This window comes from Oncorhynchus clarkii, chromosome 6 (assembly GCF_045791955.1).
Source record: "Oncorhynchus clarkii lewisi isolate Uvic-CL-2024 chromosome 6, UVic_Ocla_1.0, whole genome shotgun sequence".
NCBI lineage: Eukaryota > Metazoa > Chordata > Actinopteri > Salmoniformes > Salmonidae > Oncorhynchus > Oncorhynchus clarkii.
The window spans coordinates 47,845,672-47,870,362 of record NC_092152.1 but is presented as its reverse complement, the minus strand read 5'-3'; the positions used below and the strand labels follow the sequence as shown (position 1 = coordinate 47,870,362).

Genomic DNA, 24,691 nt, shown 5'->3' with positions numbered 1-24,691 from the left:
ACCTTTTGTTGTCTGTGACCCACTCTGGCATTCATCACCATCTTAGTGTGGCTTTAAGTTGCTGCTTGGCTGGTGAGAATGAGTAACTCATAAAGATGAAAGTCCATTAACAGATAACAGACCACTGCTTGGACGGCTAGGATCTTAGAGCTCACCTGAACTGGCAACAGTAAAACATGGTGGAGGGTAAGGTTGCCCCCTAGACGCTGATCTTGGGTCAGTTTATTATTTCCCCTACTAATGGTTAAAGTAACTGTCCAGTGTTAACAGATGAATTTCAATATGATTTAAATATTTTTCCATCCAAAAAAGGGCAATTAAGTCTGTTAAAAGGAAAATGTTCTGTTGTAATAGTGTGGGTGTACCCCAACAACAGAATGGTGTGGGCGTGTACCGGTCATTAAAAATATGAATGATAGTAGACCGCTGATTGGCCAGCTCATTCTCCTCAAGAGGATGACAAACTCCTCTATGAGGAAATAGTAAGCATTTTTAAACGATCTGTTTGAGATACAAGTTTGAGGTGGGGTTTTTGAAGTGCTTTTTCTCATATTTATTATTTGGCCACATATGAGTATAATACAACAACATTGTTTCGGTATGTGGTAGCAAAATATGAACTTTTAAAAGTGAGATTTTCGCTAGACAGTTACTTTACGGTTAGGATTGGGAGAGAGGAAGCTGATCCTAGATCTGTGCCGAGTGGGAAACTTTACCCCGGAGCTAGATTGGATGGGTTTCAATGTGTTGGGAAGGGCTCAGGTGGTTCCTCAGAGCATTCTAGGGGCCCATGAGAGGTCTGGTCCATGTTTTGAGTGTGGCTGGCTCCAGGGTGAAATCCCGTCATAATGCTCTGGTGTGAAAGGGCAATCTGGAGCACTGAAGCAGCAAAGAAGTCACTCAATTGTTTCTAGCTGTAGCAGCAGGTGGACTGGCCCCTCCCTCCATTCAAATGAGTTCCCAACCAATCAGAGGGCCCCCATTTCCAATTTCTGTTCAAAACCAAAAGGTGGTTAAGAATTATGAGCACACACAGTTGTCTTTTTCTCTCTTGACTGGCCACACATTCACTGACAAACTGATTTATTTGGGTCATTGAGGATTCCTTTGGAGCATTGATTGAGCCAAGTAATGTGGAGAAGGGTTTTTATTTAGGCTAGCAGTCTTCAGTCTTTGTTTACTGTTGAGCATCATTATGATATGGACGACTGTCAAGTTCCAGTGATAAATTCAGGCAAAGTCAAGTTACAGACATCCTCAACCCTTTTACAAACCTTTGGTGAGTTTCTACTTTCTTTATGGGTTTGTCTTGTTTCTGCACGCTGACAATATGTTACTGTTTTAGTAACCTAATGACCTATTATGCCTTTGTTTTTATTTTGAAATGTTGAATCAACCCAAAAATGTGTATTTTATTTTGGTGGTTTTTCATCCTATTTATGTGCACATTTTTATGGTGTTCTTTAGGGGGCCTTTTGGAGGCATAGCAGGGTTTTTTTCTAAAAGGAGTTTGTAATTCCAAACCCCCTTCGTATTGAATAATTAATGTTTGGCACAACAGTAGGACGCTTGAAAGAGTAATAGAGAGTAGAGTAACATGACGGGAAAGTGGCCAACCTGGGGTTCGACTGTGTAGTTTTGATTTGGCAGCGCCACCACTACACCCAACCCTGGCTTGCATCCCAATTGGCACTCTATTCCCTATTTAGTGCACTACTCTTGTCAGAAGTAGTGCACTATATAGGGAACAAGGTGCCGTTTGGGACTCAACCCCAGGCTCTGAAAATTACAGTTTTAATTGTGGAATTGAATTAGTTAAAATAATTAGAAGGATCAGTCCTTGGTTAGTTCTGCTCTCAGTGAGTCATTATGGCCTTCATGTGATCAAACATGCCTAATCATCCGTATGGAGGCCATAATTATCTGATTAATAAGTTATTAATGTGGCAAACTGTCACATTTTAATAACATACTGTCATCATATGATCCAGGACAGCCCTTCCTGCGCCTTACTCCTGTTTTTTTTACTGTACGCCCTACTGAATGTTTCTTCTTTCACATTTAGGTCAGCTGAGAGTGTCAATAATGCCACACAATGGCTGCCTTAATATTCAGAGTAAGTATGTTTGTTATGCAGTATACTGAAGATCAGGGCCCATTTTCATATAGGGTCTCAGAGTACGAGTGCTGATTTAAAATCAGTTTGGTATTTAGATCATAATGAATACGATTACTTAGACAGGGGTGACCTGATCCTAGATCAGCACTCCTACTCTAGTTCCTAGATACATACGGCCCCTGGTTGTGGTTGAATCTTGAATGTGTGGTAAAGTTAATGAAATGATTAATGATAATATGGGTCTGTGATTGAATAAACCGTTTGGACAACTAACCCGGGCTCAAGTTGTTTGCCCCATTAAACACCATTTTCTTTTATTGATGTAAATTAAGTGTAAGTATTCCATGTTATTCGGTCTGCAGTAGACGGTTGGATGTGTAACCTCTTGTGTACTCGTCACAACTCTTCATTCACAGTCATTGAAGCCCGAGAACTCCTTGGGAATGAAAATAGGAAATGTGATTTTTATGTCAAGGTAAATTCTTGCTTCCCTTAGTTTGTTTACAGTTGAAACTAACACCGGGATTCAATCTGATCATTTGTTGTAGCACGCTTGACATTGGTTAATTTTTTATTGAGCCTGCATAAGCAGCATTTATCTCTGTGAAAGGCGCATTATCGACATGGCTCTACAATATGTAATTGGATTGAATCCTGGCCTAGGTGTTCAAACAATTACTCCATTCTTTACAAACAACAAGAACATAAACAAAAAATGCATAGTTCAAAAATTCAACTACCGTATGGATGTCACCTTTTAGCGTTACATTTACCCACCAAGTGGCAGGGCTGCAGTTTTTCTGAAAAAACAAATCCCAGATTTTAACTTTAAATGTCTTGTCTGCTGGTCTGTTTGTGTATTATATGAGTCCAATTATTGTCAATTTCAGCTAGCGATTATCCCAGACCTCAATCATAGTACTCATCGGAAGACCGAAACTGTATTAGACTGCAAAAATCCTCTCTTCCTTGAGACCTTTTTGCTGTGAGTGGTGTTTTTTAAATTCTTGTGAAATCCCCTTCAGTCTGTTGAAATGTTTGATACATACAAATGTTAAGCCTTATTATGAGAGCTCTTACATACTTCCAACAAGTTATAAAGCATTATACATGAATATTTTAATAAGCTAAAGTGTTATCTCTCTGTTACTCAGGGCTATTAGTGTGGAGGATTATCAGAAGAGACTGCTGGTCACTGTGTGGAATCACAACCCATCCTCCAGGTATTTGGTTTTTCATTATTTCAAGTATTATTTATTTTTTGATAATGATGAATTATAATTATTATTATTAGTTGTATATAGCTTTGTTCGTTGAATGTATGGTATTATTATGGTATTATTATTATATGGTTAATTGATTATATTATTATATGTGTGATGAAGTTTGTCTACCTCCGGTCCATGGAATGTTGCTGGCTGGTCCCTGAGATGGTTAACTGACCCTAATTGAATCAGTTATACAGTGCTAATGTAAGCAGCCCCCTAAAGAGGATAAACTATAGCTTGCCAGTCCCTGGCATCAGAAAGGTTGAGAAACACTTAGCACAGGACAGTACAATCAGATCATTGTGAATTTAGGCAGATTTCACTGTGATCTAGATTTCACATTTCCAGGCAAGCATCTCCTTGAAGCACTCTCCTGTCAGCTGTTCCAGTATTGGGCAGATTACCATGTATGATATGGAGGAAGGAGAACTTGGATTACATTTTCATTGACTGGGAAAATGAGAAAAACAAGGGTCATATTTATATTGACGTTTCCCTTTGGAACTGTGGATGTAGGGTATAGTTGCCCCTATATCTTGGGTCCGTTTAGCCTTTTCTCCATTAAAGGTTAGGAATGGGGGAGGGGAAGCTGTTTCTAGATCTAAGGGAAACTTAACTCTGGAGCTCTTGTGTCTACAGGAGGAGTGAGTTCCTAGGCTGCATGAGTTTTGGAACACACTCGCTCATAACTTCATCAAAGGTGACTATAATCTGTGGGGGTTATCTTCTAATACTACAGGTTGGGACTCCTGTTTTTTGTTGTGTGTTTGAGAAGAAAAACCGAATAAAAATGTATTGGTCAGGTACACAGTTTTGCACATGTTATTGCTGGTGCAGCGAAATGCTTACATATGTTTCTAGTGCCAACAGTGCAGCAATATCTAGCAATACAATATCAACAAAAAAAACAAGAAATGAAGACATATCAGAATGAGCAGAGTCCGGAATATAAATATACAGTTTTTAGGATGAGAACCATGACTAGAATACAGCATCTACACACAAAATGGGCAAAACAGCATGCAAACATCATTAAGTGACCAGAACACATGCTTGTGCTGTCGAGGCAATTATTTCTGCCGGATTAACTGCTATTTAAAAAAAAATAAAAAATCATCCACTCTTTACCGCTACACAGCTTTATATAACACACACACACACACACACACAAACAGCCATCTGTGGGCTCTGGGCTGGCCTTCGGTTGGGCATCAGCTGCTGGAGTGCAGTGAACCTCAAAGTTACTGTTCATGCAACCCTGAGGGAGGTGGTCATGAGATAGATTAAGTTAGCTGGGCAGGGCTTTGGCGCTGCTACACGTCCTCGTCATGAAAGCATTCTGAAAGTCACAAAGTAGAATTTTAAAAAATCAACCTCCCTGCAGTCTGTTATTTTAACCTCTTTTATTCTCTCCTCTTTCTTCATTGTCTCTATCATCTGTCTCTTCATTCATTCTCTTCTCTCTCTTTAATGCCCTACTCTTGTTTTCTTACTCATCCTGTTTCACAACAACAAACACATTAACCCACAGAAACATATAAATGTTAACACTAGCGTGACCAATCATCAGACAGATTGTGTTTAATTTTGACACCCCCACCATCAGAGGCTTATGACTTTTGACTAACCATATTATACTGTGTCTGCTAGGTGATCAGTGGCTGGTATTATCTCCTGGGCGAAGAGCTGGGAAGAAGCAAGCATCTGAAAGTGGCTTCGAGACACCTCACAGGCAGGCAGGACTCTGCTGGTGAATTGAGACGGGCGCATCTGGCTTCTAAGCCTCGGGGTAGGTGGGATTCACCGGATAATGAGGGGCCGGGAAAATGGGTCCATTTGGACAGATTTCTCTCATTCTTTTTCCTGCTTGCAACTGTGAAAAAGGAAAGTGCTGCGCAGCTACTCTATATCTAATAACATTTTATGGCTATTCAAACGTTACTATTGTAACGGCTCTTGTTTGTAGAAGGAAGAGTGGACCAAGGAGCAGTGTGGTAGGCGTACATCGTCTTTTTAGTGATGACACCAAAATAACAAATACAAAAAACCGAAAGCGAACAGTTCTGTCAGGCACAGACACTAAACAGAAAACATGATCCCACAAACCCCAAAAGGAAAATGACAACTAAAATATGATCCCCAATCAGAGACAACGATAGAAGGCTGCCTCTGATTGGGAACCACACTCAAAAACAAAGAAATAGAAAACAGACTTTCCCACCCGAGTCACACCCTGACCTAACCAAACATAGAGAATAATAAGGATCTCTAAGGTCAGGGTGTGACAACTATGTCTTTAGTGAAACCGATATGTCCCGTAAACAAATTAATTGAAGTGTTTCACTTTGGATTGTCCTGAGTGATTCAACATCAGGGAAACAACTCAGTTGGAAAGGCAGGCTGCTGAATGAGATGCCTGACATACCTCAACGTGCTCTTTTCTCATCCATTTTTCTCATCCACTTTGACATGCAGGCGATTACGTTTGATCTCCTCTGAGTGGAAGGAGGAGAGGGAGGAGGAGGAGGAGGCTCTCTCTTACATGGAGCTGTTTAGAATGTGCGAAAGCAGCCAATGGTATTGTCTCCATTGAATGGCTCCCTTTCATCCAGGATGTTTTAGGAGACAGTGTTACTTGAGAGAGAGTTGTAATCACCAAGGTTACACTAAGGAAGCCCTAGTGACAGGATAGGGGGTAGGAGTCATGCAATAGGACGCATCCCTTTTTCTCTGTGTCTCTGAAAACAGAAGTCTATGTAACCGCAATCTAGAGTGATCTCCACAGCCTAGAGCTCTCAGCACACGACTCTCTCCGAGTTGAACTCCAGAGCCTTGTTGACTCGCTACTGGAAAGCTTAGCAGTGCACTCTATCAGAGTGCAGAGAGCTAGTCCGGACGCTGTTTCTTTCATTCATTCTTTCATTGTTGCTACTTTTGAGCTGAGATGTTTTGGAAGAGCAGTGCTTCAGCTTGGGATTCTTTGGACTATGTTTCAGAAGCTGCCTTGTCCAAACATGGTGCTCCAGCCTCTGGGACAGTGCTGCCTTCAAGCCCAGAGAATATGCTATGCTTAACAGTGAGTAGTACTCCATCTCTCCTCCTTTCTAGCTCTAGAGAGGGCAGTACAGTATAGATGAAAGTGTGTTTGACATCCATGTGATTGCCAAAGCATGTGTTGGAAAAATTCATACTGATTCATGGATATCGGCAGTGTTTGGCCTCTAAAAGCTTTAAAGGCACATTTTCATATTTTTATTTTATTTAACCTTTATTTTATCAGGGAGTCCCCTTGAGACCAAGTGCTCTTTTTCAAGGGAGCTCTGCATGAACACAATTTATTACATTTACAACATACAAAGTAATAAGTATACTTTGTTACAAGCAATTTAAAAAGCAAAACACATTCCCTAGAGGCACCAGAGCATGAAGGTGCAGAGTACTCTGCAGATTGTTTCATAAATGGGGCGCAAAGAAAGTTTACTGTACTTAATTTGGTACTGATCAACAGGACCCCTAGAGTTAGCCATCCCTGTGATTGGGTCTGGTGGCACGTATGTCTGTAATTTAACAATGAGTTATAGGAGAAGTTTGAATGAGGGCTTTATAAACAATAAGAGAGTAGTGCATTGATCTATGAGACTTGCGAGAGCCATCCTACTTTAATGCAGTGATGTGTACTGCACCTATTGCTCGTAATAAAGTGTAGTGATATAATGATAAACTATGATTTGTTTTATGTTATTTAATGAAAAGCATTACCCATTCCTATAAAAATGTATTATACATTTCTAAACTACATCACAAACATGCTTTTTGATATTTATATAGTACCGTCATACCTTAATGGTTCATGAGCTAAGTACAACTGTCTATTAGCCTATCATAACCCAAAACAGAAGGTTGTTGTATTCCATTGTTCATCTTTTTGTTGTAATTTAGTTTTTGTAAACAAACAATTTAGTGGCAAGAAAAAGTATGTGAACCCTTTGGAAATACCTGGATTTCTGCATAAACTGGTCATAAAATTTGATCTGATCTTCATCTAGGTCACAACAATAAACAGTCTGCTTAAACTAATAACACACAAACAATTATTCATTTGTCTTTATTGATCACACCGTGTAAACATTCACAGTGCAGGTTGAAAAAAGTATCTGGTTGACCCTCCTTTGGCAACAATAACCTCAACCAAATGTTTGTAGTTGCGGATCACACCTGCACAATGGTCAGGAGGGATTTTGGACCATTCCTCTTTACAAAACTGTTTCAGTTTAGCAATATTCTTGGGATGTCTGGTGTGAACTGCTCTCTTGAGGTCATGCCACAGCATCTAAATCAGGGCTCTGACTGGGCCACTCCAGAAGGTGTATTTTCTTCTTTTGATGATTTACTTCTGTGTTTTGGGTTGTTGTCCTATTGCATCACCCAACTTCTGTTGAGCTTCATTCAGCGGACAGATAGGCTAACACGTCTTGAGAAACTTGGGAACTTCATTTTTCCGTCGACGATAGCAAGCTGTCCAGGCCCTGAGGCAGTAAAGCAACTCCAAAACATGATGCTCCCTCCACCATACTTTACAGTTGGGATGAGGTTTTGATGTTGGTGTGCTGTGCCTTTTTTTTCTCCACACATAGTGTTGTGTGTTCCTTCCAAACAACTCAACTGTAGTTTCATCTGTCCAAATAATATTTTGCCAGTAGCTCTGTGGAACATCCAGGTGTACTTTTTTAAACTTCAGAAGTGCAGCAAAATGTTCAGAAGTGCAAAATGTTTTTTTGGAGAGCAGTGGCTTCTTCCGTGGTGTCCTCCCATGAACACCATTCTTGTTTAGTGTTTTATGTATCGTAGACTCGTCAACAGAGATGTTAGCATGTTCCAGAGATTTCTGTAAGTCTTTAGCTGACAGTTTAGGATTCTTCTTAACCTCCATTAAGCATTCTGCACTGCCACCTCTAGGGAGAGTAGCAACAGTGCTGAACTTTCTCCATTTATAGACAGTTTGTCTTACCGTGGACTGATGAACATCAAGGCTTTTAGAGATACTTTTGTAACCCTTTCCAGCTTTATGCAAGTCAACAATTCTTAATCTTAGGTCTTCTGAGATCTCTTTTTGTTCAGGGCATGGTTCACATCAGGCAATGCTTCTTGTGAATAGCAAACTCAAATTTTGTGAGTTTTTTTTTATAAGGCAAGGCAGCTGTAACCAATATCTCCAATCTTGTCTCAATGATTGGACTCCAGGTTAGCTGACTCCTGACTCCAATAAGTCATTAGCCTAGGGGTTCACATACTTTTTCAAACCTACACTGTGAATGTTTAAATTATGTATTTAATGTAGACAATAAAAATACAATAATATTTGTTATCAGTTTAAGCACACTTTAAGCACACAAATTTGATGATCAATTAATGCAGAAATCCAGGTAATTCCAAAGGGATCACATACTTTTTCTTGCCACTGTATAGCTTCAAAATATGACGTCATGGATGATCAGTCCTTGAATCCATAACACCATCTATGTGGTTACATTTCTCTAGCTCCATCCCTCAGCTTTTTTGTAAACACTGGTGGTGCTACCATTGGGCTAAAACACAAACTCAGGATTGTGGCTTTAACTTAGGTTAATTGAGTATGTGGGAGGAAATATTTGTTCAGAAGCGATCAAACATTCGTAAATGATGAATTGATGTGCACTCACACAGTTGTATAAGCTGATTGCATGTTGGTCACACCAGTGCTAAATGTTTTTCATTTTGACTGTCATTACAGAAGGCAGATTTTTGTATGCATATTGAAATTGTTCTTTTAATTTTCCAAACATGAACCAGACATTAATAATACTATGTGTTAAAATTGAAGATGCATGGATGAAGTGCATAGGGTTTGGCTTTGTAACCCACTACTAGCTAACTATAACATTAATTGTTTAATTCTTTTTTACTTTGAAATGTCCTTGTTTTTGAAAGAAAAGCAAAAAACAAATCCATTATCCACGGCCGCTTTAAAAAAAATGGAATATCTACATAGGCGTACAGAAGCCCATTATCAGCAACCATCACTCCTGTGTTCTAAGGGCACGTTGTGTTAGCCTTTTAAAATTATAAACTTGGATAAGCTAATTGATCATTAGAAAACCCTTTTGCAATTATGTTAGCATAGCTGAAAACGGGCCTCCTTTAGACTAGTTGAGTATCTGGAGCATCAGCATTTGTGGGTTTGATTACAGGCTCAAAATGTCCCGAAACAAAGCACTTTCTTCTGAAACTCGTCAGTCTATTGTTGTTCTGAGAAATGAAGGCTATTCCATGTGAGAAATTGCCAAGAAACTGAAGATCTCGTACAATGCTGTGTACTACTCCCTTCACAGAACAATGCAAATGGGCTCTAACCAGAATAGAAAGAGGAGTGGGAGGCCCTGGTGGACAACTGAGAAAGAGGACAAGTACATTAGTGTCTAGTTTGAGAAACAGACACCTCACAAGTCCTCAACAGGCAGCTTCATTAAATTGTACCCGTAAAACCCCATTTTCAACGTCAACAGTGAAGAGGCGACTCCGGGATGCTGGCCTTCTAGGCAGAGTTGCAAAGAAAAAAACATATCAGACTGGACAATAAAATATTGACAAAAGAACACAGACACTGGTCAGAGAAACTCTGCCTAGAAGGCCAGCATCCCGGAGTGTATATACAATTGAAGTCGGAAGTTTACATACACTTTGGTTGGAGTCATTAACTTGTTTTTCAACCATTCCGCAAAGTTCTTGTTAACAAACTATAGTTTTGGTAAGTCGGTTAGGACATCTACTTTGTGCATCACACAAGTAATTTTTCCAACAATTGTTTACAGACGGATTATTTGACTATCACAATTCCAGTGGGTCAGAAGTTTACATACACTAAGTTGACACTGCCTTTAAACAGCTTGGAAAATTCCAGAAAATGGTGTCATGGCTTTAGAAGCTTCTGATAGGCTAATTGACATCATTTGATTCAATTGGAGGTGTATTTCAAGGCCAACCTTCAAACTCAGTGCTTCTTTGCTTGACATCATGGGAAAATCAAAAGAAATCAGCCAAGACCTCTACAAGTCGGATTCAAAAAATAGTAGACCTCTACAAGTCTGATTCATCCTTGGGAGCAATTTCCAAACGCCTGAAGGTACCACGTTCACCTGTACAAAAAATAGTACGCAAGTATAAACACAATGGGACCACGCAGCCGTCATACCACTCAGGAAGGAGACGCGTTCTGTCTCCTAGAGAATAACATACTTTGGTGTGAAAAGTGCAAATCAATCCCAGAACAACAGCAAAAGGAACCTTGTGAAGATGCTGGAGGAAACGGATGCAAAAGTATCTATATCCACAGTAAAACGAGTCCAACATCGACAACCTGAAAGGCCGTTCAGCAAGGAAGAAGCCACTGCTCCAAAACCGCCATACAAAAGCCAGACTACAGTATGCAACTGCACATGGGGACAGATAACATACTTTTTTGAGAATTGTCCTCTGGTCTGATGAAACAAAAATAGAACTGGTTGGCCATAATGGCCATTGTTATGTTTGGAGGAAAAAGGGGGAGGCTTGCAAGCCGAAATACTTCACAAAATAGATGGTATCATGAGGTAGGAAAATTATGTGGATATATTGAAGCAACATCTCAAGTCATCAGTCTTCCAAATGAACAATGACCCCAAGCATACTTCCAAAGTTGTGGCAAAATGGCTTAACGACAACAAAGTCAAGGTATTGGAGTGGCCATCATAAAGCCCTGGCCTCAATCCCATAGAAAATGTGTGGGCAGAACTGAAAAAGCATGTGTGAGCAAGGAGGCCTACAAACCTGACTCAGTTACACCAGCTCTGTCAGGAGGAATGAGCCAAAATTCACCCAACTTATTGTGGGAAGCTTGTGGAAAGCTACCCGGAACGTTTGACCCAAGATGAACTACTGTATTTAAAGGCAATGTTACCAAATACTAATTGAGTGTAGGTAAACTTCTGACCCACTGGGAATGTGATGAAAGAAATAAAAGCTGAAATAAATAATTTGCTCTACTATTATTCTGACATTTCACATTCTTAAAATAAAGTTGGGATCCTAACTGACCAAAGACATGGAATTTTTACTAGGATTAACTGTCAGGAATTGTGAAAAACTGAGTTTAAATTTATTTGGCTGAGGTGTATGTGAACTTCCGACTTCAGCTGGATATAGTCTTAAGTCTGGACACACCTACTCATTCAAGGTTTTTCTTTATCTTTACTATTTTCTACATTGTAACACATGGAATCATGTAGTATCCCCCAACCAATTTAAAAAATATATATTTTATATTATTCAAAGTAGCCACCCTTTGCCTTGACAGCTTTGCACACTCTTGGCATTCTCTCAAACAGCTTCACCTGGAATGCTTTTCCAACCTTTTTGAAGGAGTTCCCACATATGCAGTGCACTTGTTGGCTGCTTTTCCTTCACTCTGCGGTCCAACTCATCCCAAACCATCTCAATTGGGTTGACGTTGGGTGATCGTGGAGGCCAGATCATCTGATGCAGCACTCCATCCCTTTCCCTCTTGGTCAAATAGCCCTTACACAGCTTGGAGGTGTGTTTGGGGTCATTGTCCTGTTGAAAAACAAATGATAATCCCACTAAGTGCAAACCAGATGGGATGGCGTATCGCAGCAGAATGCTGTGGTAGCCATGCTTATTAAGTGTGCCTTGAATTCTAAATAAATTACAGACTGTCTCACCAGCACAGCACCCCCACACCATCACACCACCTCCTCCATGCTTAATGTTGGGAACCACACATGCGGAGATCAATCGTTCACCTACTCTGCGTCTCACAAAGACACAGCGGTTTGAACCAAAAATATAAAATTTGGATTAATCAGAGCAAAGGACAGATTTCCACCAGTTTAATGTCCATTGTTCGTGTTCCTTGACCCACGCAAGTCTCTTATTTTTTCCTTTAGTACTGGTTTCTTTGCAGCAATTCAACCATGAAGGCTAGATACACGCAGTCTCCTTTGAACAGTTGATCTTGAGATATTCACAGTTTATCTTGAGATGTGTCTGTTGAACTCTGTGAAGTTTTTATTTGGGCTGCAATTTCTGAGGCTGGTAATACTAATGAACTTATCGTCTGCATCAGAGGTAACTCTGGATCTTCCTTTCCTGTGGTAGGCCTCATGAGAGCCACTTTCATCATAGCGCTTGATGGTTTTTGCAACTGCACTTGAAGAAACTTAAAGTTCTTGAAATTTTCCGGATTGACTGACCTTCATGTCTTAAAATAATGATGGACTGTCGTTTCTCTTTGCTTATTTTAGCTGTTCTTGCCACAATATGGACTTGGTATTTTACTACATATGGCTATCTTCTGTATACCACCCCTTGTCACAGCACAACTGATTGGCTCAAACGCATTAAGAAGGAAAGAAATTCCACAAATGAACTTTTAACAAGGCACATCATATATTGATTTGTTTAACACTTTTTTTGGTTACTACAGGATTCCATATGTGTTATTTCATAGTTTTGATGTCTTTTCTATTATTCTTAAATGTAGAAAATAGTAAAAAATAAAGAAAAACACTAGAATGAGTAGGTGTGTCCAAACTTTTGACTGGTTCTGTGTGTATATATAGCCTTACCCATACATATCTTTTTACATTTTAATGTCAAACTTGACTTCTGCTATTAGGTTTTGCGTCAGCATTTCTCTAGCAGAGTTTTAATGGAAAGGAATGGCCTAGCAAAAACATCCACAAACCAATCATGTCAATGGTGGACCTCCCCCCGCCCCCCACTCTTACTGTAATAAGTTAAAAGTGATTATGCTGATAATAGAAAAAGGCAAAATAATGACAGGGAAGTGTAGGCTATTGATGTTGGTGTCTTTCAAATAGCACTTCATTGTCCTGCCCTCTAACTCTCTTACTCCACCTTCCCCCGGTCCGCTTGGCAGTCTCTACGTTTCCTAGTCCCACAGACAAAGATGGGAAGTAGCAAAAGCCAACATTTTGGCTGTAATATGAAGCTGGGGCATCGCAGTGTTTAAGTTTAATCTGCTGTTTGATTCCACTTACAAGTACTGTGGGTGTGTCCGAAATGGTACCCTATTCCCCATGTAGCCTAGTGCACCACTTTTGACCAGAACCTATGAGAATAGCCCTATGAAGCTCTGGTCAAAAGTAGTGCACTAAAGTATACAGGGAATAGGGTGCCATTTTGGAAGCACCCTGTGTTTTCCCTCCTGTAGAAGGAGGGGCCTTTTCAGCCCACAGTGGAAGCTGGTCAAACAAATAACTTTTCTTCGCCTCAGAATCAGGGATTCACAAACCCTCACTTTTTGAATAATGTTTTAATTTCTTTATGATTGAAAAAAAATGTGTTGTATTGTCTGCTGTCCAAAGCATTACTGTTATTCTGTGGTGGAAATTAAAAATAACTTATGTTGAGTAATTTAATCGTAACACAATAAAAACAACACAAAGATACAATTTGGAAATAAATATAAAATAGATAGTACAATAAACTTTTCTACTAAAACCTTCCTTCCTAGTCCTTCCATGAAGGCACTTCAAAGTACTTTACACATCTTTTCACAAACCCTGATTCCTATGAAGGTGACGAAGTAAATTTATTGGAAATTTGTGTGTGGGTTAACATGAGTCACACGAGACTAGGGTAAATGTACCGAGAGTGGAGGGACACCACTGTGCCTGTTTAGTTCAGGAAACACGTTGGCTTATCAAGCACAGACATACTGCTTGGCCACAGGTTGGGGGTTGGAAGGTGGTTTCCTGCTATTCTTCTGCTGAGTTGGGTTCCCATGAGTGGAAATGCTTGGTTCACAGCATTAGAGTCCAGCAAAGCAGGCTACTGGTCCCACTTCACATTGCACTTGCTCTGTCTGATATCCTACTGAATAATATGCTATCTGCCGCATGTATAATTTAATCTGCTGAAGCTATGCATACCATCCACGGGCTTTGCAGGGTCTGCATCGGACGGAATCTGCCTCAGGTTTGTCACACTACTTTCTTCAGGTCTGACACAGTTGAGGGGTAGAGAAGGACTGGGGAACTTCAGATTATTGTGATTGTATGCACTGGGAGACTAATACATATAATATATCAGCAGTGTTGTATTAGCAGTGCTCTTATTAGATAGGTGCAGGGGGACATTGACCCTAGACACTGATCTTGGCATTTTCCCCACTAATGGTTAGGATTGGGGGGAAGGTGATCCGAGATCTGTACCTATAGGGGATTGTATTGGTAGCTTCAAGTTAGTTTCAGTCATGTCAATATTCTGGATGGTACTGTAGTTTGCATGTTCAACCGGTCGAGCAAAGACTTGCTGGAGGAATGCTGTTCATACTTGAAGCTTCGGGGATTTCATCTGAGCTGCACAGTTGAGTTCCTATGTACACCTTAGCCAAATACATTTCTACTCAGTTTTTCACAATTCCTGACATTTAATCCAATAAAAAATTCCCTGTCTTAGGTCAGTTAGGATCACCACTTTATTTTAAGAATGTGAAATGTCAGAATAATAGTAGAGAGTGATTTATTTCAGCTTTTATTTATTTCATCACATTCCCAGTGGGTCAGACGTTAACATACACTCTATTAGTATTTGGTAGCATGCCTTTTATTTTTTTTTAAACTTGGGTCAAACGTTTCAGGTAGCCTTCCTCAAGCTTCCCACAATAAGTTGGGTGAATTTTGGCTCATTCCTCCTGATAGAGCTGGTGTCACTGAGTCCGGTTTGTAGGCCGCCTTGCTCGCACACGCTTTTTCAGTTCTGCCCACACATTTTCTATAGGATTGAGGTCAGGGCTTTTTGACGGCCACTCCAATACCTTGACTTTGTTGTTAAGCCATTTTCCACAACTTTGGAAGTATGCTTGTGGTCATTGACCGTTTGGAAGACCCATTTGCGACCAAGCTTTAACTTCCTGACTGATGGCTTGAGATGTTGCTTCAAAAATAATACACAATAATTTTCCTACCTCATGATGCCATCTATTTTGTGAAGTGCACCAGTCCCTCCTGCAGCAAAACATTCCCCCCCCCCCCCCCCCCCCCCCACACGGTTGGGATGGTGTTCTTCGGCTTTGAAGTCTCCACTTCTTTCCTTCAAACATTACTCTGGTCATTATAGCCAAACAGTTCTATTTCTGTTTCATCAGACCAGAGAACATTTCTCCAAAAAGTACGATCTTTGTCCCCATGTGCAGTTGCAAACCGTAGTCTGGCTTTTTTATGGCGGTTTTGGAGCAGTGGCATCTTCCTTGCTGAGCGGCCTTTCAGGTTATGTTGATATAGGACTCGTTTTACTGTGGATATAGATACTTTTGCACCCGTTTCCTCCAGCATCTTCACAAGGTCCTTTGCTGTTGTTCTGGGATTGATTTGCACTTTTCACACAAAAGTACATTCATCTCTTAGGAGACAGAACGCGTCTCCTTCCTGAGTGGTATGACGGCTGCGTGGTTCTATGATGTTTATAATTGTGTAATATTGTATGTTCAGATGAACGTGGTACCTTCAGGCATTTGGAAATTGCTCCCAAGGATGAACCAGACTTCTGGAGGTCTACTTTTATTCTGAGATCTTGGCTGATTTCTTTTGATTTTCCCATGATGTCAAGCAAAGAGGCACTGAGTTTGAATGTAGGCCTTGAAGTACATCCACAGGAACACCTCCAATTGACTCAAAGTATGTCAATTAGCCTATCAGAAGCTTCTAAAGCCATGACATCATTTTCTGGAATTTTCCAAGCTGTTTAAAGGCACAGTCAACTTAGTGTATGTAAACTTCTGACCCACTGGAATTGTGATACAGTGAATTATAAGTGAAATAATCTGTCTGTAAACAATTGTTAGAAAAATGACTTGTGTCATGCACAAAGTAGATGTCCTAACTGACTTGCCAAAACTATAGTTTGTTAACAAGAATTTTGTGGAGTTGTTGTAAAGCGAGTTTTAATGACTCCAACCTAAGTGTATGTAAACTTCCGACTTCAACTGTAGATCTAAGTTGGCTAAACTTTAAATACATAGCTTAGCTAGCTACTCACTAGCACGTGAGCTTGAGAGATTGTTTATGAGAACTGTGCTAATTCTCTATAATGCCTTCTACATGTACATTATTAGTGAATGTGCATGGTTCTGGTTAAATTTGTAACAAAAAGGGCATTTTCATAGACCGACTTGAAAGCCAGATCAGTGATTATTGCAAAAAGTGCAACTATTTTGATAAAATAATATAATTATTTGTGGTTGTGGCTAACGGGTAGCCTTTTGGAATATAATCAAATATGGGGCCTATTGCAACCATCGATGGCACTAGATTATCGCCAGATTGTGACTCGCCAGCTGACGTCTCGTCTAACCGTGCTGAACTCTCCTGCAACCAATTGCAATTGAGATCAGCTGTGCAGGAGAGTTCAGCACGGTTAGACAAGACGTCAGCTGGCGAGTCATAAATATAAGGTCTGTATTTATTTATTTTTTACCTTTATTTAACTAGGCAAGTCAGTTAAGAACAAATTCTTATGTTCAATGACGGCCTAGGAACAATGGGTTAACTGCCTGTTCAGGGGCAGAACGACAGATTTGTACCTCGTCAGTTCGGGGGTCTACTAGTCCAACGCTCTAACCACTAGGCTACCCTGCCGCCCCAAATGACTATTACCTTAGTCCTGTTTGCAACCAAAGTCTTTCAAGATATGTTCGCCCTCTGGTTGGTATTGTATGATTGGAAACTAATGTTGGTGTGGCTTATTGTTAATACTTAATTGTTTTCTTATTTTATGTCATCCAAAAGTGTCTGGTATGGTAATTTCTTATCAAGATCATGGGTAAAATATCCCTGGACAGTCCATATTTGAAATGTTTAAATACATAGTCAATCCGGGGGATTGAGTACTTTGTACAGAAGGGTGTGGGCCAGAATCAAACCCACGCGGACCTGGTAGGCCTAATATGTGCACGCTGAAGGCAGTGGCCTAACCCCTAGACCACCGCGTGCCATGTTTGAACAACATTTTGACCTTAGGATACACATGTATGTCGTAGCCTAGTGGAGACCAATATCTATCTGGGGTTCATCTATAGAAAACGATGGTTGTTGATGTGCATGTCTGGATTTCAGATACATTTTTGTACGTTTGAATGTTTCAGTAATAGGACGTAGGACTAGCATTTGAACAATCGGGAGGTAATTATTTGGATAGCAAGCCCTGATCCCAATGACTTGACTGCCCCTGCATGGAGAGAAACTAAACTGCTATTTTTCAGTGATTTGCAAGGTTCATTTGAATTTCCTTATGCAGCAAGAAAATCTTCTGCAACAAAAGAGTGATCAAGTTAAGATCCAACATCTGTAAAGCCAGTCATCTGTGAAACTCATTGTGTTGAAAACCTGTTTATCATCCATAACAATGACTGCTTTCTTGGCACCAACCCATACTAAGCTAAAGGAATTCAGCGGAATGCTAGTTGAATCATTTCAGAATAACTGTGCCAGCCAAGCACACCAGAGTAGCTCGAGTGTTGTAGACCTAAGTCCACATAACCAGAGCTGAGATGCTTTTTTCCCCCATTTCTGTTTGAACTGGTGCCTCTAGACAGACATCTTGATTGGGACTATTCAAACACTGTCACTGTCTTTACTGTTAGTCCAAGCCGTGGTTAGTAAGTTAAAGGTCAGTCCACCTCAAAAACCACAAGAAAGAGGATTTCGACCCCCACCATCTGATTGTTGAGAATTTAATCATGTAGCTAAAAAAATATGACTAGCATTCCTGCAACATTATTTTGTTGAACTATAATTTGATCTCTGAGAAATTAAGATAATTGATTGCACCCAAATTGGCCATTTAAATGTATAGGATTCATATAATATTCAATAAATATATTACCTAACATCCGATTTGAATCACACTTTTTTCTAACAATGAGTTAGACCAGAAGAATCCATACAAATAGTTCGGACCACTAGATGGTGCTGTTCCTGCTATTAATGTTAAAGGTTTAGTTCACTCAAATTACAAAATGAAATATTGGTTTCCTGTAAGCAGTCTATGGACAAGGTATGACAGCAATCCGTGCTTTGGTTTTGTTGTCCACTGTTTCAAATGCTAACTTTTTAGCATTTGTGGCACAAATCCAATGCAAGTCATTTTCATGCTTCATGGCCAAATCATCCTAAAGTATCTGCAAATTGATTGTGTAGCTCAATGATGTTACTTATAAAAATGCTAATATAGTGTCCATTGACTTGCATTGGATTTGTATCACAAATGCAAAAATGTTAGCATTTGCAACCTTTGCCAGGTAAACAAAACCAAAACATAGGTTGCTTTCATACTTTGTCCATAAACTGCTTACAAGGACACCAATGTGCAATTTGGGTGAAATATCCCTTTAAAGTTGAGAGGGGGAATATTTTTTTTACAAAAAAATAACCTAATAGCAGGAACTGCACCATCTAGTGGTCAGAACCTAGTAATATCAGGATGTAGTATGGGACATAAACCTAACAACTTCAATAACTAATTTCTCTGATCACCAAATTCACTGAGAATGCATTACATAGGATGAAGAAACGATACTCAGAGCCACAGCTCCATACTACTTGTCAGACATAGAGAACTGATACTGTAGATTCGTTGTTGGGCTGGGATTGGTGTTGGGTGTGGGGGGGTCCATGGGTGGCTTTTGACCATTTCTTTAGATTCCTCAAAGTTTAGTCCAAATTGGATGTTAGGTACTGTTGAATATTATATGAATCCTATCAAATTAAATGGGCAATTTGGGGGCAATCAATTAGCTTAGAGATCAAATTATATTTCAAGAAAATAATGTTGCATGAATGCTAATCTTATCTGCTTTTAACTACAGAAATGATGAACGACCCTTAAGGATGTTCGGAACAGTTCCCATGTTTGTCAGCAAAGGTCTCCTTGGTCAGATCTCCCAGCAACACCGTGCTCCACTGTTTCATTGGCTTCTTAGTGTTTTTAATATCGCTGGCGGCTTGAGGCCGTGGCATTAAAGCTTTTGTCCTGGGAAAGCTCCCATGGAGCCCAACTTTTTTATTTTTTCCTGACCTGGTTACAAGGGACTCTGCACTGCTGCTGCTGCTATTAGTGGCTGTAGGGGGTCCAAGCCAATGGAAGATGTCACGTTTGAAATGTTTACTTCTGGCCTTGGGATTTTCATGAGATACTGATTCTCACACTGTACTGTATAGCTGTGATCACACTGCACTTAGCCCAGGGTTAACAGCCTTCTTAGCCCTGGGTTAAGAGATTTCAGCCCAGGCTAAGAACAATGCAGTGTAAAAAGGCATTATTTCTCAATGTTTGTACACATACAGTGATTGATTTAATTCTATGATTCAGTGTCAGTTTTTCCTTTTAAATTTTGATGAATAAAATTACATGGAGGAGGGACCTCGTTCTACATCAGCAGTTCTACTCTGAGATGCTTTATGAATGTGCTCCCTAATCTAGCTCCACTTTCTTACATGGGTAGGAAGGCAGCAAGTTCAATGGGAATTCAAAGTAATATGATCTCTTTGGCTCTGGCAGGTGACTATCCTTCGGGGTAAAGATGGCTTCGGCTTCACCATATGCTCGGACTCACCTGTGCGTGTTCAGGCTGTCGATCCAGGTAAGTTGTTGCCTGGTCCCAGATCTAATTGTGCTCTCTTGCCAGCACTATGGATAGGATGTTTGAGCAAGGCACTTAACCCTAATTGCTCCAGGGTCGCGTGATAACAGGGCAATTCCACGGTAACAGAATGATGCTGAATCTCAGATTTTTTGTTTAAAATGTATATCAAACCAAAAACAATGATTGCAAAGTAAAAAAAACTAAAACATACTACTATGCATAAGGACGACTTTTAACAATTTCCACTGAATATTTCATAAAAACACATTAACTTGAAGAACAGTGCAGATGCAAAGTTTGGTAACAGAATGACAGTTTGTGCCTTCATTCTGTTACCAAACTTTGCATCTGCACTGCTCTTCAAGTAAATGTGTTTTTAAATAAAATATTCAATAGAAATTGTTAAAAGTTGTCTTTGTGCATAGTATGGTTTGTTTAAAGCTATAATCCTTAGTTCCTACAGTGGTTCCTCAATTTAAAGTTTTGAAGTTGTGCTGCCATTTAAATACATTACGATATAGTACAGTATATTGCGTCACCGCAAGGGGGAGTTAGAATACTGATTATGCTTTTGGGTTCAGTGTAAAGCATTGGTACACAGGCGGTAATGTGTCTCTCTACTCACTGAATGAATGACGTCAATTGAAGAATGATGGAAACCAGATAGAAACTGATAACTGTGCACATGACTTCACAATTTAATTTGAATGAACTGAATAATGAGGATAAAGAAGAAGAGGGTGATTTGAATAGTGTAAGAATTGTTCTTCTTCTGTTGATTTTGTCCACTCACATCAGACGCATATCAGGACACGCAGGTTGAAATATCAAAATGAACTCTGAACCAACTATATTAATTTGGGGACATGTTGAAAAGCAATTACACTTGCTTGCTGTTGTCCAGGGATATAAACATTGTTGTTATTTTACCTGAAATACACCAGGTCCTCTACTCCGACAATTAATCCACAGATAAAAGGGTAAACAGAGTTCATTTCTAGTAATCTCTCCTCCTTCAGGCTTCTTCTTCTTCTTTGGACTGCCTGTTGGCAATCAACTTTAAGGTGCATTACCCCCACCAACTGGACGGGAGTGTGGACCTCAGTTCATCTTTCAATCACCCACGTGGGTATATGCTCCTAAAAAACAATGAGGAGTTGAGAGGCGAGACAACAAAGTTCTATTTTAGTGCCTGGCAATGCAGACGCTCACGGGCAGTGTGGGTGCAATGTTTGAATAACATGTATGTGTAAATTTATTTTGCGACGCAAGCGGTGTGGTCAGCATGTAAGGCACTGCATCACAGGGTTCGATCTGCATCGCAGGGTTCGATCCCAGGCTGTATCACAACCTGCCGTGATCTGGAGTCCCATAGGGCGGCGCACAATTGGCACAGCGTCATCACAGCTCTCAGTACTAAGAGCATAACATTTCCACACCCTAATTGGAGTCTAACCAATACCCAAATGAAGATTCAGTGAAAATAAAAATGTTATTGATTTTATCAAGACCATGGCTTGTCTCAGAGCAGCGTGAAACGGTGACGAAATAGTTGACCACAGCGGGTAGGTTATTGCTTCAAATCCTATTGCTTCTAACTTCAATATGCTTTTTAAATAAATAAGACCATTCTTAGTAAGTAATACTGACGAGTAGTAACAAAAATAAGTGACAGAGGAATATAAATTCTTACACTATTGTTCTAAATTCAATCACCTTCATCCTCATCATTCAGTTCATTGAAATAAAATGTTGAAGTTGTGCACAATTATCAGTTTCTATTTGGTTTATGTCGCCCACTCATTGTCAGTTAGAGACACAGTAGCGCCTTGGGACCCAAAAGCATAATCAACTCCCCATTGCGCTGGTTTGGAGTGATGAAGTAGTGATGCAGGGTACTGTACTAAACCACAAATGACCTCTTAGTCCTGCAGCATAATCACAAAAACTTTTAGTTGAGCAACCACTGTAAGAAGCACGGTTTGGCGTGTCATGTTTCGGGGTACGCATGACCCGAACTTCATCTCCCGAGCCCGTTGTGGAGTTGAATCAATGAGACAAGATCAAAATTGGGGAGAAAAAGGGGGTAACATTTTTTTTTGCTCTTTCTCTGTCTCGCACGAACAACCGCTCACACCCGGAAAAATACACCTTTTTGTTCATACTTTGTCAAAAGAAGCTGTAATTGGACTGAATCCTATTACTCACTTAGTATAACTTGTTACACTGTAATATTTTTATTTTAAGAGAAATGAAAATATTCTGTTATGTTCCATTTTATTCTTACTGTAAAACACAAAACATTAGGAACAACTTCCTAATATTGAGTTGCACCGCTATTTGTCCTCAGAAAAGCCTCAATTCGTTGGGTCATGAACTCTACAAGGTGTCAAAAGAATTACACACGGATTCTGGCCCATTTTGGGTGGTGATACACACGGGAAACTGTTGAGCATGAAAACCCCAGCAGCATTGCGCCTGGCAACTACTACCAGTTCAAAAGCGCTTAAATCTTTTCTTTCCCATTCACCCTCTGAATGGCTCACATACACAATCCATGTCTCAACTATTTAAAGGCTTAAAAATCCTTCTTTTTAACCTGTCTCCTCCTCTTCATCTACACTGACTGAAGTGGATTTAACAAGTGACATCAACATACGTCATCAGAGCGCGCAACAGCACATTGTTCTGTCTACAATCAGTTTGTTGTTTATATTAAATATTTTTAATTAAATCGATTTTATTCAGAACTAAAGTTTTGTTGCTAAGGATTCCACGACACGGTTAACCTTTACGGCTGGGACTGCAAGTTTGTGTTAAATGTTTTTGCGTAGATTCTGCAAGTGCTAGCTGGCAGTACAACAGACAGATAGTTAACAGGGCTGAGGGGAGTTTGGAGTTTAGCCAGACTGAAATTCTCAAGCTCCAAGGAGAGAACAAGGCACTCACAGCCAAGGTAAAAATCCACGATTCCAACATGGATTGTCTACTCAGGGAAAACAGGGTGATGGAGTCGCTACTAGACATACGAAGTCGTAGCATGCGTGAAAATGATGGGATTCCTGAGGACGTGTCCAATAATCCAGAGGACACGATCAGAGAATTCATGCAATCTGCCTTGAAACTTCCTATAGAGACTGTAAACAAGGTGGCTTTCCACCAAGTACACAGACTTGGAGCTCGGAGCGACAAGACCAAGGGTCCCAGACCGATCATCGCAAAATTTGAACACTACCAACAAAAGGAGCTGATCAAAAGCAGGGGAGGGGAGCTTAAAGGGACCTAATTCGGTCTCGATGAACAATTTCTAAGGGCGTTAAAAGAAAGTCGTAAGAGACTGTATCCGGTACAAAGGCAACATAGGGAGAAGGGTAAGCATGCCTTTTCTCATTGTGGACAAACTCTATAGATGGACAGCTATTCCGAGACAGCTCCATTATACCATGGCTGTACAAAATTCTACAGGGACTTCAGGTTACGAAAACAAGAGATTATGGGAACTGTAAAAATATCTGAACACTATGAAGGGGATATGAACATACGGACTTTTGCACACACACACCTGATCTTGCTCTCTTCTCTCATTCTATGGTTCTTCTCTTCTCTCACTCTCTCTCTATTGTCAAACTGTTATAATTTAATATGTTTCTTGTTTGTCTATCTTTTATGTATTTGTCTACAAGTTTATATATGTTTACAACAAGCAAGGGGAAGATATCAGAATTGGGGAATAATAACATATTGTACTGAATACATTTGCACTGTAGTGAAGCCGTCTCTTGAGTAATGCAAGGTCTCTTTCATAATCACGTGAAACGTCAATTGCTATGGAAATCCTGGGATGTGTTTTTCAATGATTTTAATGGTAATTATGATGCAATTATGATGGTGATACGATATGGATTACAATTATCATCATCAATAAGGCTATACGCACTACATGCTACACACATATACACTCAACCATGCAAAGTAGTGTAGCCTACAGTAGGTTACATAGACCTGTTTTCCCCACCAATCAACACACAGAGAACTAGACAAAAATAGTAATTGAATAGAGGCGTAGTGATTTTATGAGCGTAATCAATTTATTATGTACAATCATATGTGTTAAACATGTTAAATTTGTAGGGTTGGCCAATTAATTGTGCTAAAATTATATACTTGTTATGTTCTGGCCCTCCATCATCCAATTGTTATAATAGGATTTGAAAAAATAGCCCACCCGGGTGTGGTCAAGTATTTCAGCACCATTTCGCGCTGCTCTGAGACAAGCATGGGGACTGGTCTTGATAAATCAATGAGATTTATATTTTCACTGAATCTCCATTTGGGTATTGGTTAGCCTACAATGGTCACATTTTTGTTTTTTGTTTTTCTTGGAATACAAACACCATAATATTAATCAAATTAATTCAGCTAAATTTAAAATAAATCCAATATACTATGTTCTTACAAAAAAAGTTCAACCAATATTACAAAAAGTCAAATGATTCTCAAAGATGCCCTCTGGTGGTCAAACTAGCACTAACTAGCATTAATGGCAATGTGGCAAAGAAGGGGGTCGAGTGATAAATGGCAGATATGTGAGAGCAGAACTAATAA

At 39.8% G+C, this 24,691-nt stretch overlaps 1 protein-coding gene across 2 annotated transcripts in view; it reads left to right on the top strand.

The window, feature by feature from the left end:
• The first annotated feature begins 478 nt into the window (after window positions 1-478).
• LOC139411232 (regulator of G protein signaling 3b) overlaps window positions 479-24,691 on the top strand; it is a 91,877-nt gene continuing 67,664 nt past the window's right edge. The window contains exons 1-9 of one of the 2 annotated variants that reach the window (XM_071157245.1): window positions 479-1,279; window positions 2,066-2,116; window positions 2,536-2,594; window positions 3,010-3,104; window positions 3,274-3,342; window positions 4,027-4,087; window positions 5,038-5,176; window positions 6,384-6,463; window positions 20,002-20,083. In XM_071157245.1, coding sequence (XP_071013346.1) covers window positions 1,201-1,279; window positions 2,066-2,116; window positions 2,536-2,594; window positions 3,010-3,104; window positions 3,274-3,342; window positions 4,027-4,087; window positions 5,038-5,176; window positions 6,384-6,463; window positions 20,002-20,083 — 715 coding nt within the window. In that variant the 5' untranslated portion in view covers window positions 479-1,200. Of the gene's footprint in view, window positions 1,280-2,065; window positions 2,117-2,535; window positions 2,595-3,009; window positions 3,105-3,273; window positions 3,343-4,026; window positions 4,088-5,037; window positions 5,177-6,383; window positions 6,464-14,230; window positions 14,422-20,001; window positions 20,084-24,691 lie in introns of those variants that run through there. The other variant, XM_071157246.1, reaches the window with a different exon arrangement.